Source organism: Acomys minous (genome assembly GCF_964271855.1).
Source record: "Acomys minous genome assembly, chromosome: 12".
NCBI lineage: Eukaryota > Metazoa > Chordata > Mammalia > Rodentia > Muridae > Acomys > Acomys minous.
Window position 1 is genome coordinate 96,129,672 of NC_140493.1, and position 15,281 is coordinate 96,144,952.

Sequence of the window (15,281 nt, forward strand, 5' to 3'; positions counted from 1 at the left end):
TAAACGGGTGCCATAGTCACGAGCTGGTCGGGAAACGAGCCAAAGCTTATGGCCTAGGCATTTACTCATAAATAACAGCCTCAGAGTCGTTATTTCAGAACTGGGGTGAGGGAGGTAAGCACACAGACACACATGGGTAAATGTGCTTTTCCCCCAAGCGGAGGACTGGAGTTCTACACCCAAGGCCCACATCCCGGAGAGAACTGACTTCCCTAAGCTGTCCGCATGCAGGCCGCGGTATAAGCACAAACCTCCCTCGACCCCCACATAAATAAATGTAATGTAATTTTTTTTTTTAATTCTGAAGATGCGCAGTGCTAGAAATGATGAGATGGAGGAAGGGAAGCTTGGTGTGCCCGCGTTATCCTCAAAGCCTCCTGGAATATTCTTACCACTCCCTAACTCAGACGGACGCTGTGCACGTAACAAGTGAAGCCTCTAGATGCCTACCAGGTCCTCAACATTCTTTTCTAAATGTGTATTTTTAAACGCTTCACTTGGTCTTTCAGGGGGGAAAACCCATGCCAGGAAACGAGAACATCAAATGCCGACAACATCAAATCCTGGCAACGGTATAAAGCCGACTCATAAAATGTTCATGAGGCGTGGCAAATGGAGCCCCAGGTCTTTTTTTTTTGGTCAAGACACTGAAAACTTGAGACAGGGATGGTGGCGCGCGCCTTTAATCCCAGCACTGGGGAGGCAGAGGCAGGCGGATCTCTGCCAGCCTGGTCTACAAAGAGAGTCCTGGGCAGCCAAGGCTAACACAGAGAAACTCTGTCTCGAAAAACCAAAACCAGAAAGAGAAAGAAAGAAAGAAAAAAAGACTGAAGATTTATATCCACACAGACACTAAACATAAAGGTTCCTAGTATCTGTGTCCATGATAGACAAAATCAGGAACATCGCAAATGTTCTCCAAAGGTGAATGGACAAGCAACTCTGTCAGAGTCACATAATGGAATACTATTCAGCAACTATATGGAAATTAACCCTTGGCATATGCTTACCTTTCAATAGGCAGCGGGGCCTGGGAGGATGGAGCCGGTAAACGAGGCGAACTAAAGGCTCAACCTCAGAGCATCAATTTATACTCCGGAAGTGATGACAAACCACCTGAGCAAAGTTCCCATGAGCTCAAGCTGCATACAATCACAAGGACAAGGCCCACGTGGCAAAAACCAGTTTTTCCACAGAGGAATACAAAGGAGAGTTTACACATTTAATTGAATAACGTCAGCTAGCAATCATGAGTATTCCGAGGTTAAACCCACTCCTGCCCGCTACACCTGGGGGAGGCAGGAAAACACAATCCGAGAACAATTCCGTGTTGTGAAGAAACAGAAGCCGCACGACTGCTGTCTTGTTTTCTTGGCGTTCTCTCACAAGCACTCAGAATTCTCCTCACTCAACTCTATTCTGGGACCAAGTTCCGACCGACAGGTGTATATACGTGGTGAGCTTGAAAAATGAAATGTTGGGTGAAAGGAGCCATCTGTGAAAACGCAAGCATCTGGTGTTTGTCCTTTGTGTCTGGCCATTGCACTTACTGTAATGTCTTCAAGATCTGAGCGGGTTGTAGCACCTGCCCAACCACACTTCAGTCTCTCCTACAACTGGGCTATGGCCCACTCTACGGGCAGGCCACACTTTGCTTAGCGTTGCACCCTCCATGAGCTTTCCGATTGTCTCCACTTAGGGGCCTCAAGACTACTGGTGCAATGAACCCCAGGCAAAGGGTTATGTGGAATTTGGGGGGGGGTTGTCTGTCGGGACGGGGCCTTGCTTCGCAGCTAATTCTCTATCTTGTGATGGAGAGTATGGTCTCTATCTTGTGATTCTCCTGCCTCCGTTTTTGGAGTGGCAGTGTTACAGTGTGTGGCTCCCGCTCTGCACAAGTTTACCTCTGAACATGTGCCTTCCATTTTTTGACTCATGCTCAGCAGATACCTAATTTACAAATGCTTTCTCCTGTTCCGAAGTTACCTTCGCTTTCTTACTCATTTCCTTCGACGCAGTAAAGCTTCAATTTTGTTAAAATCCTACTCGTCCCAATTGTTTATGCTTCTGTATCGCTTCTTTAAAAACCATTGCCTAAGCCAGGCTCAGTGGCGCACGCCTATAAATCCCAATACTGGGGAAGCAGAAGCAAGAGGAGCTCTGTAAGTTCGAAGCCAGCCTGGTCTACAAAGTGAGTCCAGGACAGCCAGGACTACACAGAGAAACCCTGTCTCAAAAAAACAAAAAAACAAACAAACAAAAACCATTGCCTAATCCAAGAGCATGCATTTAAAAAAATTTTTATGTGCATTTGTGTTTTGCCTGCTTGTATACCTGTGTGAAGGTGTTAGATCTTGAAGTTACAGACAATTGTGAGCTGCCATGTGGGTGTTGGGAACTGAACCCGGGTCCTCAGGAAGAGCAATCAGTTCTCTCAACCACTAAGCCATCTCTCCAGCCCCTAAGAGCATGCATTTGTTTGTTTGTTTGTTTGTTTCCAGGACAGGCAGGTTACACAGAAAAACCCTGTTTTGAAAAGCAAAACAAGCCGGGCGGTAGTGGCCCACGCCTTTAATCCCAGCACTCGGGAGGCAGAGGCAGAGGTAGGTGGATCACTATGAGTTCGAGGCCAGCCTGGTCTACAAAGTGAGTCCAGGACAGCCAAGGCTACACAGAGAAACCCTGTCTCGAAAAACTAAAAAACAAACAAACAAACAAAAACAAACTGGAACCAAATACAGTGTATGTTTTGGAAAGTTATAGGTGTTTCCAAAGTGGCTCTACTGGTTCGTCTTCATTCCTTCCTGCAGAGTGTGAGGACTTCCAGCTGTTCCACATCAGTGCACTTTGATCTTGGTGCTCTTAATCTACTTCCTGGTCAGAGTGCAGCACTGCCTGCCTCCCTGAGTTCCTGTTTCTCTGATGATGAATGAGGTCAGGCACTTAGCAAATGTTACAGACACAATCTTTCTGAAATGCCTGTTTGAACCTTTGGCCTATTTTTCTACTGGCTTTCTGTTGGGTTGAGTTTTGTTGTTGTTTTGCTTTGGTTTTTTTGTATTCTAGGCACAAGTTCTATCAAATGCTTGTGCTTTACATATCTTCTTGCACTCTGCAGCCTGGCTTCCCTCTGTCATAAGGTGTATGCTGTGGATAGACTTTGGTCACCTCCCACCCACCTGCATTTATATACCGAGGCCCTAAAACCTGCACTGCTACCCCGCTGACCACTCTGGAGTTAGAGCCTCGAGGGTAATTAAAGTTAAGTAAGATCAGAAGGATGGGGCTCTACTTGAACAGGATTCTGGCCTTCTTTCTCCCTCTCTTTCTCCCCCTCTCCCTCTCCACGATGTGATGTGAGCACACAGCATAAAGGTTGCATAGAGTCCAGTAGACAGCACTCACCAGCCTATCTTGCTGGTACCCTGAATTTGAACTTCTGGCCTCTGGAACCAGGAAAATATACATTTCTGTTGTGTGAGCCACCCCACCGGGGATGTGGAACTTTGTTACGTCAGTCTGAGCAAAGTACAGCGGTGCCTTTTGCTAAGCAGTCTTCAATATAATGGAGCCTCTTTTCACTCCTTCATAATTACTTCTGTTTTGATTTGGTCTCACTTTTAGTTGACTTGCACTGTGTTCAACACAGAGCCCTGGACCTTGGCTGTGATGCCTGATATTTAGCCCGTTGAAGACTGCTAATTTGTGCCTTCCAAATCAGCAGTGCAGAAGTACTTTCCGCGCTGTTTTCTGATCCGGCAGCCAGTAGTTGTTGTATGCAGCGCCTGAAATGTGGCCAATTCAACTGAGAAGCTGGATTGCTTTGGTTTGGTTTTTGAATAAATCTACCCCCAATCTGGCCCAGTACTAGGACTAAAACCCACGGCCTCATGCATTGGAGACGAGCACTCTACCAGCACCTGGCCTATTTTTGTCTTTGCTGTTTTTTTTTTTTTTCGAGACAGGGTTTCTCTGTGTAGCCTTGGCTGTCCTGGACTCACTTTGTAGACCAGGATGGCCTCGAACTCACAGCGATCCACCTGCCTCTGCCTCCCAAATGCTGGGATTAAAGGCGTACACCACCACACCCAGCTCCTGGCCTATTTTTTTAATGTTCAGACTCACTCTGTAGTCTAGGTGGGCCTGAAAGTGTTTCTGCAAACTTCCTGCCTCTGCTTCCCAAGTAGCCAGGATCCCAGGCCCACACCACCAGGCCTGGAGAGGAACTGGATTTTTATTTTGCTTTTGTCAGTTTATACCTATAAGCTGACTCATCAGTTACTAAGAGAGGCCTGAGATTCCCACATCACCATTTCTGTCAGAAGCAGCTGGATAGGAAGCAGCTCCAGCTGGAGCGCCCCAGGAGTCTCTGACAGACCCGCTATTCAGGTAAGGCCAAGCCACTTTGCAGCAGAAAATAGCTTTGAGGCATGGTAGCATAAAGCGGGGCTGGAGTTATTAGGAAAGGTATTAGCACACACTTAAGCATGGGTGAGAGAGACAGAGGTGCCTAAGAAAAGGGCATTACACCCCAGTACTGATGTGGGCTTCTCAAGGGAAAGCAGTTAAGCTCTTCGTAACAGTCATACGAGCAACTTGGGAGCATCTGAAATTACACCTCGAGGGGTTGCTAAGAAACCTCTTCACGTCCTTTTTTCTCCTCAGTAAGTGAAGTCACAAGGTAGTTCCTAAGGAGCACTGAGATGGACTGCAGCTGGTAGGGTCACACACACACACAAAAAAGAAATTCAGACATTTTTAAAAAATTGGACTCTAGGTAAGAAAAATATAAGAGACAGGGAAATAGATGGATCCAGAGGGTCCTAGAAACCTCCAAGAAGAACAGGGGTTCTGCTCGATCTAAGGCACCAACCAAGGACAATACGTGCAGTCATCATCAAACCCCTACCCAGATCTAGCCAAGGGACAGAATATTCTCCACAGTTAAGTGGAGACTGGGAACTGACTTTCACATGAACTCTGGTGCCCCATATTTGGCCATGTCCCCCTGATGGGGAGGCCTGATGGCACTCGGAGGAAGGATAGCAGACTACCAAGAAGAGACTTGATACCCTAACATCATATTCAGGGGGAGGAGGTCCCCCTCAGTCACAGTCATAGGGAAGGGGAATGGGGTGAAAGCGGGAGGGAGGGAGGAATGGGAGGATGCACGGGATGGGATAGCAAATGAGATATAATATGAATTATTTTATTTTTCAATAAAAAATATGTAAAAATAAATAAGTAAATAAATAAAAATTGTAAATGAAGCTTATAGCCTTGTTTGTGAGGTGCTTGGAAAATTTCAGGTTGATATGTAGGAAAGAAATAATACCATACTTGAAGGCCATACATGCTTAGGCCTAAGCAAGGGTCCCGCAATAGCAATGTCTGTAATACCTCTACACAAAAGGCCTTGGGTCTACGTGGGCCTTCACTGAAATTTATATTAACTGTGCTGGAATTCTTGACTCCACTGATAAGAGACCGAGGGATTGAGGTGAGAAGGATCCTTTTCTGTCCTACGTCCCTTGATTTTCCCTGTCCTAGCCTGCTCAGTTCCAACACTGTACTTCGTATGTAGAGACAATTAGATACACATGTGTTCAGAACTGTCTTAACTTTATGGATAACTCTTACCAAATGTCACTCTATCTCTTCTGTTTTAAAAGTTCACGACGTCTGATGTTAACATAGTTACTTTACCTCTTTTTTGTTTAGAAATTATCTGATTAGACTTTTTTTTTTAAGCTGGACGTGGGCCAGGCATGGTGGCACATGCCTTTAATCCCAGCACTCGGGAGGCAGAAGCAGGTAGAGTTCGAGGTCAGCCTGGTCTACTAAGCAAGTCCAGGACAGACAAGGCTACACAGAGAAACCTTGTCTCAAAAAACAAACAAAAAAAGACTTAAAAAAAAAAAAAAGCTTGTTACAGGCTGGAGAGATGGCTCAGAGGTTAAGAGCACCGCTTGCTTTTCCAAAGGACCAGGTTCAACTCCCAGCACCCACATGGCAGCTCACACCTGTCTGTAACTCCAGTTCCAAGTGATCGGACACCTTCACACTAATGCACATAAAATTAAATAAACTATTTTTTTAAGCTTTTTATGGGGCTGGAGATATGGCTCAGAGGTTAAAGGCACTGACGGCTCCTCCAGAAGTCCTGAGTTCAATTCCCAGCAACCATATGGTGGCTCACAACCATCTATAATGTGATCTGGTGCCCTCTTCTGGCCTGCAGGTGTACTTGCAGGCAGGGCACTATAAATACATAATAAATAAATAACTTTTTACTTTCTAGCTGTATCTTTAATGACTACTGTAAAAATTACTGCTGAGAGCCAGGCATAAATAATGCATGCCTTTCATCCCAGCACTGGGAAATAGTAGCAAGTTGATCTCTGTGAGTTCAAAGCCAGACTGTTCTACATAAGTAGGTTTGAGGCCAGTGAAGGCTACATAATGAAATTTATAAGGGCCAGGCATGGTGGCGCACGCCTTTAATCCCAGCACTTGGGAGGCAGAGGCAGGTGGAATCTCTGTGAGTTCAAGGCCAGCCTGGTCTATAAAGAGAGTCCAGGACAGCCAAGGACACACAGAGAAACCCTGTCTTGAAACTGCCTCCCCCCCCCAAAAAAAAGGTAGATAAATGAATAAATAAATATATAAGTGAGCAAGCAAATAAATAGTCACTGACTTTGGGAGTTGTTTCAATGTACTCTAAAAATCTAACATGACAGCTGGGCGTGGTTCCACCACTCCAGGACGCAGAAGCTGGCTGAGCCTCAAGGGCAGCCTGGTCTACAAAGTCCAAGACAGCCAAGCTACACAGAGAACCCTGTCTCAAAAAAGAAAAAGAAAAGAAGAAAAGAAATAAAGAAATCTAAAATTACATCCTTTTCTTCTGAATGAAGCATTTAGTCGTAGTAGGATTGTTCTATGTTTGTTTTGGGAGTTTTTGGGTACTGTTGGAGTCTTGGTACACAGCCTAATCTAGCCTCAAATTCTCAATCCTCCTGCCTCAGCCTCCCGAGTGCTGGGATTACAGGAGTGTATCACCACATCTGCCACTACTTCTACTTATTTTTACCATTTTAATTCCTGTGTGTGTGTGTGTGTGTGTGTGTGTGTGTGTGTGTGTGTGTGTGTTTGAGACAGGGTTTCTCTGTGTAACCTTGGCTGTCCTGGACTCACTTTGTAGACCAGGGTGGCCTTGAACTCAAAGCAATCTGCCTGCCTCTGCCTCCCGAGTGCTGGGATTAAAGGCGTGCGCCACCATGGCCAGCTGATTTTGATTCCTCTTAATTGCGCTTTTTCTCTGCTTATTTCCCTTTCTCAATTTTTAAAAATTCTATTTCCTACTGTTATTCATATTTTTATTATTCTGTAGTTACCTTGGAAATATGAATATTCATACTAAGCCTAAAGCTATCCAAGTAGCTCTAACTCCACCCTGATTAGAAGGAACATTATAAGCCTACCAGCCCCATTTAGGTACAACTACCATCAAATATTTAGTTCTAGTGGCTAAAATATTCACAAGATGTCACTGACGTATTCTGACTGCTACGATGGGTGTTGTTCTTGTTTTGAGACAGACTTGCTGCAGCTAGGATTGGAGAAGAGCCTACCCCATTGAGCCATCGCACCAGCTCTCTAACCCCAGTCTTTACTGTTCCTGATGACTTTTCATTTGCTGAGTCTTTCTGTGTAATTTGTGACTCTGTGTTTATATTTCTAAAAAACAACAAACAAACTTCATTTTTAGGAATCTCCTGAGTTCGGGGGTTCTTGGAAGATGCTTTCTTCCAAAGAGGCTTTCTGCTTGTTGCTCCTAGGGCACTCATTCCAGGGGTGTGGAGGTCCTGCCGCTTCTGTGCCACTTTACACCTAAACTACTGGGCTTAAGCGCTTCATACCAGCCAGGTAGTGTGAAATCAGCATTCCAAACTTCAAGGCAATCCAGTGGTAAAGAAATTTTAAGAGTATTTTGTTTGTTTGTTTGTTTGACCCTACCCAGCACCAAAGTGCAACAGGAAATTTTCCTTTCAGATGCCTAGATGGAACAAGTTTATTCCTAGCTGACGTTATTATGCGGTGCATCCCCTGGAGGTACCGTCTTCACTAGGGGCACTCTACCCAAAGCACCAAGGTTTCTCTCCTGTTCTCTGACCCTCCCTGGAGGCGGAGGCGCTTGGCTTCTCCTTCCTACTTGCACATAGGTTTTGGCCTGCTTATTCTTTAAGCTCTGGCCAGCTACCTCCCTGAATTTGTTTTAAGATTTATTTTTATTGCTATTTACACGTGTGTGTTTGTGTGTGTGTGTGTGTGTGTGTGTGTGTGTGTGTGTGTGTTGTGTACAGGAGCCTGCTAAGGCTAGAAGTGGGCCTCAGAGTCCCTGGAATGGAGTTACAGGTGCTGTCGAGCCTCCCAATATGGGTGCTGGTAACCAAACGAATCCTCTAAAAGGACAGTAAGTGACCTTAACCTGTAAGCCATTTCACCAGCCCCGGGACATTTTATCTAGCATTTTACATTTTTATGTGAGAAGATGGATGGGAGGGCCTAACTCATTATAGTGTAAGAAATAACAACTTGTCACATATCTAAAACTTGAATGCTGGTAGAGGTCTTAAAAAGGAGAAAAGGCAGCCTGGAAGCTTATAAATGTCAAGGTTGCATATATACTAAAAAAATAAAATAAAAACTTTTGACGATCCACAAGGAACCACACCGGAAAAGACACAAAGTCAACAGCTCTCAGCCCTCCCGTGCAGCACATGTACCTGCTGACGATGGACAGCGCTGTGTCCCAGACTCAGCACATCTTACTGTCAGCCTGGGGCAAGCCTGAGGACCTCTTCCCTAACAAGGTCTCAAGTGATGCTGACCTGCTGGTCTGCAGAACACACTGTGAGAATCCTTGTACCCGGGATACATAAACTGGAGAGACGGCTCAGTGGTTAAGAACACCCGCACCCGCTGCTCTTCCAGAGGACCTGAGTTCAATTCCCAGCAACCACGACAGACACAACTGTCTATAACTTCAGTTCCAGGTGATGTGATCCTCTCCTCCTGGCCTCCTCGGGCACACATGTAGTGCACAGAAATACATGCAGATAAAGCATATACACATAAAATAATACATTAGGGTTTTAAAAATTAAAACAACAACAACAACCCCGACTGATTTACATACAAACTTGACAGGGACTGTGGCAGACTGCACAGGTGCTTTACAGGTTCAAGCCAGACAGGACTTGAGAGAGGGGTGTGGACATGGGCTCCCATCCCTATCCAAGAAGCTATTTCCAACTGATACCCACTTGCAAAAGAAATATTGTTGTTTATTCAATGGAGTCTCAATACGTAGACAGTTATGGGGAGACCATACGTCCAACACGAAATGAATTCAATACTATTTTTGTAGACTTTCTGTCTCATATGGCTTTGTTTGGGTCTCTTTTGTCTTACTGGATTTTTGCTTGTATATTATAGTTCCCGATTTTGTGTTTTTATGAGTTTTGAGTGGGTTTTGTGTGTGTGTGTGTGTTTATCTTAGAGAAAACGAACTATATGAGAGTCAAGCAGTTGTGTACACTTATTAATGGTTTGGATCATTCAGGAAACAACAGCGTTACTCAGAACTATCTGATGGGTCAGTAGACGATAGCATTAATACGGAAATACACTTCAAAGGTGCTGCTTTGTTCAGCAATCGCTTACTGAGTGCAGTACATCCACTCCAGGCTCCAAGCTGAACAAGGGGAATGAAATCTGCTCTTATCTCACAAAAATGTTAGTCAGTGTCATTCCTTAGGAGAACATGTCCTAGTAACTATAACTAATTAAAAAAAAAAAGCCCAACAAAGAGGTTCTTTAGAAGACCCAGAACTTCCTGATAATACTGACATAGCTTGTCAAGTTGCACGTGAACCTCTATGTTCATACGCTCTAATACTAAACCCTCTTTACAACCAAAGCAAATCCCCCCAGTGTAAAATACTATTGGTCTAGTGATTTTAAAACTCACGAGTATTTCTTTCTTGAATGATTTTCCTATTCTGTCCTCTATTTCACTATTGTAAAATCCACTGACCCTTAGCACCCCATTCTGAATAAAGCAGAAGAACCCAACATCCTGCATGATTCACAAAGAGCTGGTACCCTTTGGCTCAAATGTACAGCTACAAGTCGTGATAAAATATTATAACTTTTGGCTTAAAACCAACAAACCAAAAGAGAGAGGGAGCAGGGAATCGGTTCTAAAAGTTCTTTGGCTGAATTTTATTAAAGTCTCTGTATCTATCTCTGCAAAATACAGGAGGAGAATGCAGGTCAAAATCAATAACAGGAGGACAGATTGTACTTTCTTTGGAAGAAGCGGGGACTTGCGGGTGAGTTATTCCTAAAATTCACACAGAAAGGGCAAAAAATATAAAATGTAGAAAAGTAAGGAAAGGCTGGCCAGGAAAGACGGCTCCCTGGGAGAAGGCAAAGCTCCTTCCACACAGAGGAAGGAGAGAGCAGACTTCAAGTTGTCCTTTGACCTCCACACATATATGCCTCAGCACACGTCCAACCCCACACAAAGACAAGCAAATAAATAATGTCATTTTAAAATGTTTTAAATGAGGAAGAGGTACACTCGTGAGTCACCCCTAACACACACATACACACACACACACACACACACACACACACACACACACACATGAGATGGTTTGCGATACAGAGATAACATCACCAGTTCACCAGTCAGTGCAGATAAAGGATAGACCCGGTAAACACTGGAACTGTTCTTGCACATGGAAGGATAAAATTAACTTCATAATTCACACCAAACACAAAAATAAGCTCCAGATGAATTAATTATAAAAATAGGCAAAGCAAATAAAACTTTAAAATAGATCTTTATGTCCTGAAGATCAGACAAAAGTATAAACCATACAGACCCAAAAATGGGCAAACATAACAATAACATTTAAATCTAAGATCTTGTAAACAACATGAAAAAAATGATCTCTAGATGCTATCTGCAGCTAACAAATCTAAAGCAAGTCCTACCCTCCTCAAAAGAAAAAACTACACAAATAAATAAGAAAACCAAATATCCCAACTCAAGAGAGTGGACAAAGGCTTTACGGAGACAATGTGTGGAGCGACTCTCCATTGACCAATAGGAAAAGTGTTTAACCTCCCTGGTACTCACACAAAACGGAAATTACATTGATGAGATCATTTTGCATTTCTCGAGTTAAGCTTAATGTCTTTCGAAGCTGCATTATAGGGCTGGGTGGACTGGCACAGACCTTTAGTCCAGCATTCAGAGGCCGAGGCAGGCAGATCTCTGTGAATAGGTCAGCCCATTCTACAAAGAGAAGGCCAGGCCAGCCTGAACTACACAGAGCGACCCTGTCTCAAAAACAACAACAACAACAACAACAAAAAACAGCAGCATTACAGCAAGTGTTTGGTGTACTCAAATGCAGGCATTTCTAAGGGGTCCATTCTTCTGCCAATGAAACATTGTTCCACAGTAAAATAACATACCTTTGCATAAGTAAGATGTTTGACCAAGTAAAGGCTCTTGCCAGGAGAACTCAAGCCCTGGACACACATGGTGGAAGGAGAGAACTGACTACCACAAGTTGGCCTTTGGACACCAAACACACCCACGGCACAGATGTGCACCCTCACAAGTACACAAATAGATGTAAAAACAATAATATGCTTTCACCTTTGCACCCTAAGTGCTTGAAAAAAAAGAATAAATTCATATGTGTAATAGTGCTTTAAGGAATTAAACTTCATTTTCTAGAATTTATTGCACTTGACGATTCTACTAAATTGATGCACTAAAGTGTCTAAAAGAGAGATACCAATGAGAAATTAGCCAGCATGGCCTCTGCTTTCATAAAGTGGAGGCAAGTAGTGGTGCTTTGTTTTTATAGCTCAGGCTGGCCAAGAACTCAGTGTGCACACCAGCCTGGCCTCAAGCATCGTGATCCTCCTGCCTCTGTCTCCCAAGTCCTGGCATTACAGACAGGTGCCAACACATAGTGTACAGCACACCAGCACAGTTACAATGAGAAATAGATAAATCTCTAAGAGAGGGAGACAGGTTTTCAAGGCTAGGTAACAAAGTATCGCAACTTAGAGCATGAGATCAGAACAGGCATGGCAAGTGTTCTCTGAGTAGGAGGTAAATGGTTGGGAGAAGAACATTACAAAGAAAAGAAGGAGAAAAAAAAAAAGCCCAGCAAAGACCTTGTGGCAATAGAAACTACTATAGCTTCAAGGCTTTCAAGCTTGAAAGGCTTATATAACCTGAACGCAGACAGTGAGTGGAGGGAAACAGCAACAAAACCACAAAGAGCCTTGAAGGCCTCTCGTTAAGCATCTGATCTTCTCCCAAAACTAAGGGGATGTTGCTGAGGAGGGGTTTAAGCAGTAAGGGGGCGGGGAAGGACAACCAGTGTGGAGAATGGAAGTGGGGCAGAACGCCAACCGGAGACCACTTGGAGACTTTGTAACAGTTATCCAGACCAGAGAGAGAACAAGAGAAGGCTGCAGAGACAGCAGCTGGCGATTTTAGGAGAGGACAGCCTAAAGTAACAATGTTCCCGAGCCGACCTTTTCTGGGCCCTAATTAAATCCTTTTTAAAAATCATTTTTATTTTCTTTAGTGTGTGGGTAGGAAGGCGGTGATGAGTTGTACAGGGGGTAGAGTGGGGAATGTGGCAAGAGAGACGGAGACTAGGGATTCGGGCAGTGGGAGCGGGGGGGGGGGGGGGGGGGGGGGGTGTTGTGTTGGTGGAGAAGGCGTGTGCCCTCCAAGTGTGAGGACCTACGTCCACATCCCCAGAACCACTGTAAAGCAGGTAGGATAGCTCCTGCCTGTAACCCTGGGTGGAGAGACTCCGCAGAGGCTAGAAAGCCAACTAGCCTGCCATAAGCAGAGGTGAACAACAAAAGAAACCCTGTCTCAAACAGGGTGGATGGCAAACACTAACCCAATGTTGTCCCTTTGGCTGCCACATATGGCTACGCGTGTGTTCCCCATACTCCCCCCCCCACCCCCACCCCCGACACACACCATACCCACCAGGTTTCCGCTTGGATGGGCCATGGTGCCAGTCAATGAGAGAAAAATGGGCAAAGTAGCAGGTAGGTGGGCTGAGATCGTAGCTTTGGATTTAACAAGATTCAGATAGTCTTGAATTGATTGATTGATTTTCTTTTTTTTTTTTCTTTCTTTCTTTTTTTTTTTTTGGTTTTTTTTTTTGGTTTTTTTTTTGGAGACAAGGTTTCTCTGTGTAGCCTTGACTGTCCTGGACTCACTTTGTAGTCCAGGCTGGCCCTGAACTCACAGCGATCCGCCTGCCTCTGCCTCCCGAGTGCTGGGATTAAAGGCGTGCGCCACCACGCCCGGCTCTTATTTTCATTTTTGATGCAGTGTCTATGTTGTAGTCCTGGCTGTCTTGGAACTCACTATATGGCCTCGGCTAGCCTCAAACTATCAGAGGTCCTCCTGCCTCTGCGGGGATCAAAGGTATGCACTAATCCTCTGTTCCCGAATTTAAATAGACACTTTCACGCAGCAATTTGGAATTTAGAGGGCAGTTCTGTGGGGGATGGGTGACATCTTAAAAACCTCAGGGATACAGACATCTTTGGCCCAGAAGGGATAAAATAGAGGAGATAAAATAGAGGGTGGGAATTCAATGATAAGATGGAGAAAGGTGAGTATGCGAGCGAGAGGAGTCGAAAGAGTAGCGAGGCTTCACAGAAGCCATGGAAGAGCATCTTCCATTAAGGAGGCAACGGTCAACAACGTCAGCTGCTGCTGAGACACCAAATACGACAAGGATTGAGAAACATGAATTAATTTTAGGGACGGGTTTCAGTCAGACTGCGGTGGGCCAAGGAGGGAGCAGGGGGTAAACAAGTGAGAGACAATACGCATTGAAAAACCGTCAGAATTTATCACTGTGAAATGGGAAGAGGAAAGGTGACATGTGGCGGCAGAGGGAGGGTTTGCTTTAAGACAAGAGAGGCTCCGGTATGTTGCAGAACAGCTGATGATTCAGGAGAGGGGCTTCTGAGGAGGCAAAAATAGACTCAAAAGTACAATTGGAAAGGTCAGCCTGAGATACGGAGCCGGGGCGCCTGGGAAAAGGAGGAGACAGAGATGGACCTCGACTGATGACCTCTAAGGTCTCTTTGGGCCTCTAGAAACTCATGACCTACAATTCTCTTTAGACAGGGCATTTGCATATATGCAGACATGTATGTAAACTTATTCAAATATTCAGATGTAAGTGAATCAGTCAAGTGAATTAGTCTGTAATGACGCAGTTAATGTCCCCAGGTTTTCGAACAGTGTAATCTCTGGGCAGAATCCGTCCATCAAAGCGCTTAGCTCTGATGCACACTGCAATAACAGCAGTGACCTGCCTTCATCTCTCCTCACCAACCCTATCCTACCCCATGACCCTACAAGCTTAAGGAGGAAGTAAAATTTAAATCTCTGAAACTACAGCACACCCTGATGAATCCAAAGCAACTGTCATTTAGAAAAACAAAACGTGACATCCCAAAATCCATCTGCACTCCGGGCTAAAGACACTGCAGCTTCATTGGACAGTTGACAGGTTTCTCCCCAGAGGATGGTGTGAGGTTAGCCATAAAAGTCATTTGCAGCCCCTCTCCTCTTTCCGTATCATTCATTTAGGAAGAACGGGAAACAGGTCCCCACACCCTCGCCCTGACTGCCGCAGACTACACCCCGGTGATTATCCACGAGTGACACCTCAGAAACCCTCAGAGGACTCTCAGTGTTCGTCAGAGGGGCCTCCAGTAGTCACCCACCCTCGGGGTGCTTGGAGGACGAGGGAAATGAGTCCCAGGGGATGGCAAGGGAGGTTCGAGAGACCGGAGGGACTAGGAGTCAACCCTCCGAGAGGACAGAGTTTCTGAGCAGAGCTAATCCCCTGCCGCAGCTGCCCGGTCTCGCCTCCAGCCCTGCTCTGACCTCCCTTCCTTCAGCATTCCCCTGTGTTCGGCCTCGTGCCCCCTCCTCGGAGCCCGCATGAGCCTCGCAGCGGTCGCGACCCCGGCGATCCGCTGCAAGCTGGGGTTGCCCGGCAGCCACTCACCCGGCCCGCCATCTTCGCGGACACGTCCGGCTCCAAGGCTGCAGCTCGGCTCTCCGCTGAGCCCGCCCCCGCCGCGCGCGTGCCCGCCTGCAGCCCGCCCTCGCGCAGGCGCGCTGCCGC

The 15,281-nt window shown here is 45.5% G+C and overlaps 1 protein-coding gene across 2 annotated transcripts in view; it reads right to left on the reverse strand.

The window, feature by feature from the left end:
• NSF (N-ethylmaleimide sensitive factor, vesicle fusing ATPase) overlaps window positions 1-15,281 on the reverse strand; it is a 142,859-nt gene extending 127,578 nt beyond the window's left edge. The window contains exon 1 of one of the 2 annotated variants that reach the window (XM_084750071.1): window positions 15,162-15,281. In XM_084750071.1, the coding sequence (XP_084606197.1) occupies window positions 15,162-15,173 (12 nt within the window). In that variant the 5' untranslated portion in view covers window positions 15,174-15,281. Of the gene's footprint in view, window positions 1-1,010; window positions 1,034-15,161 lie in introns of those variants that run through there. The other variant, XM_084750072.1, reaches the window with a different exon arrangement.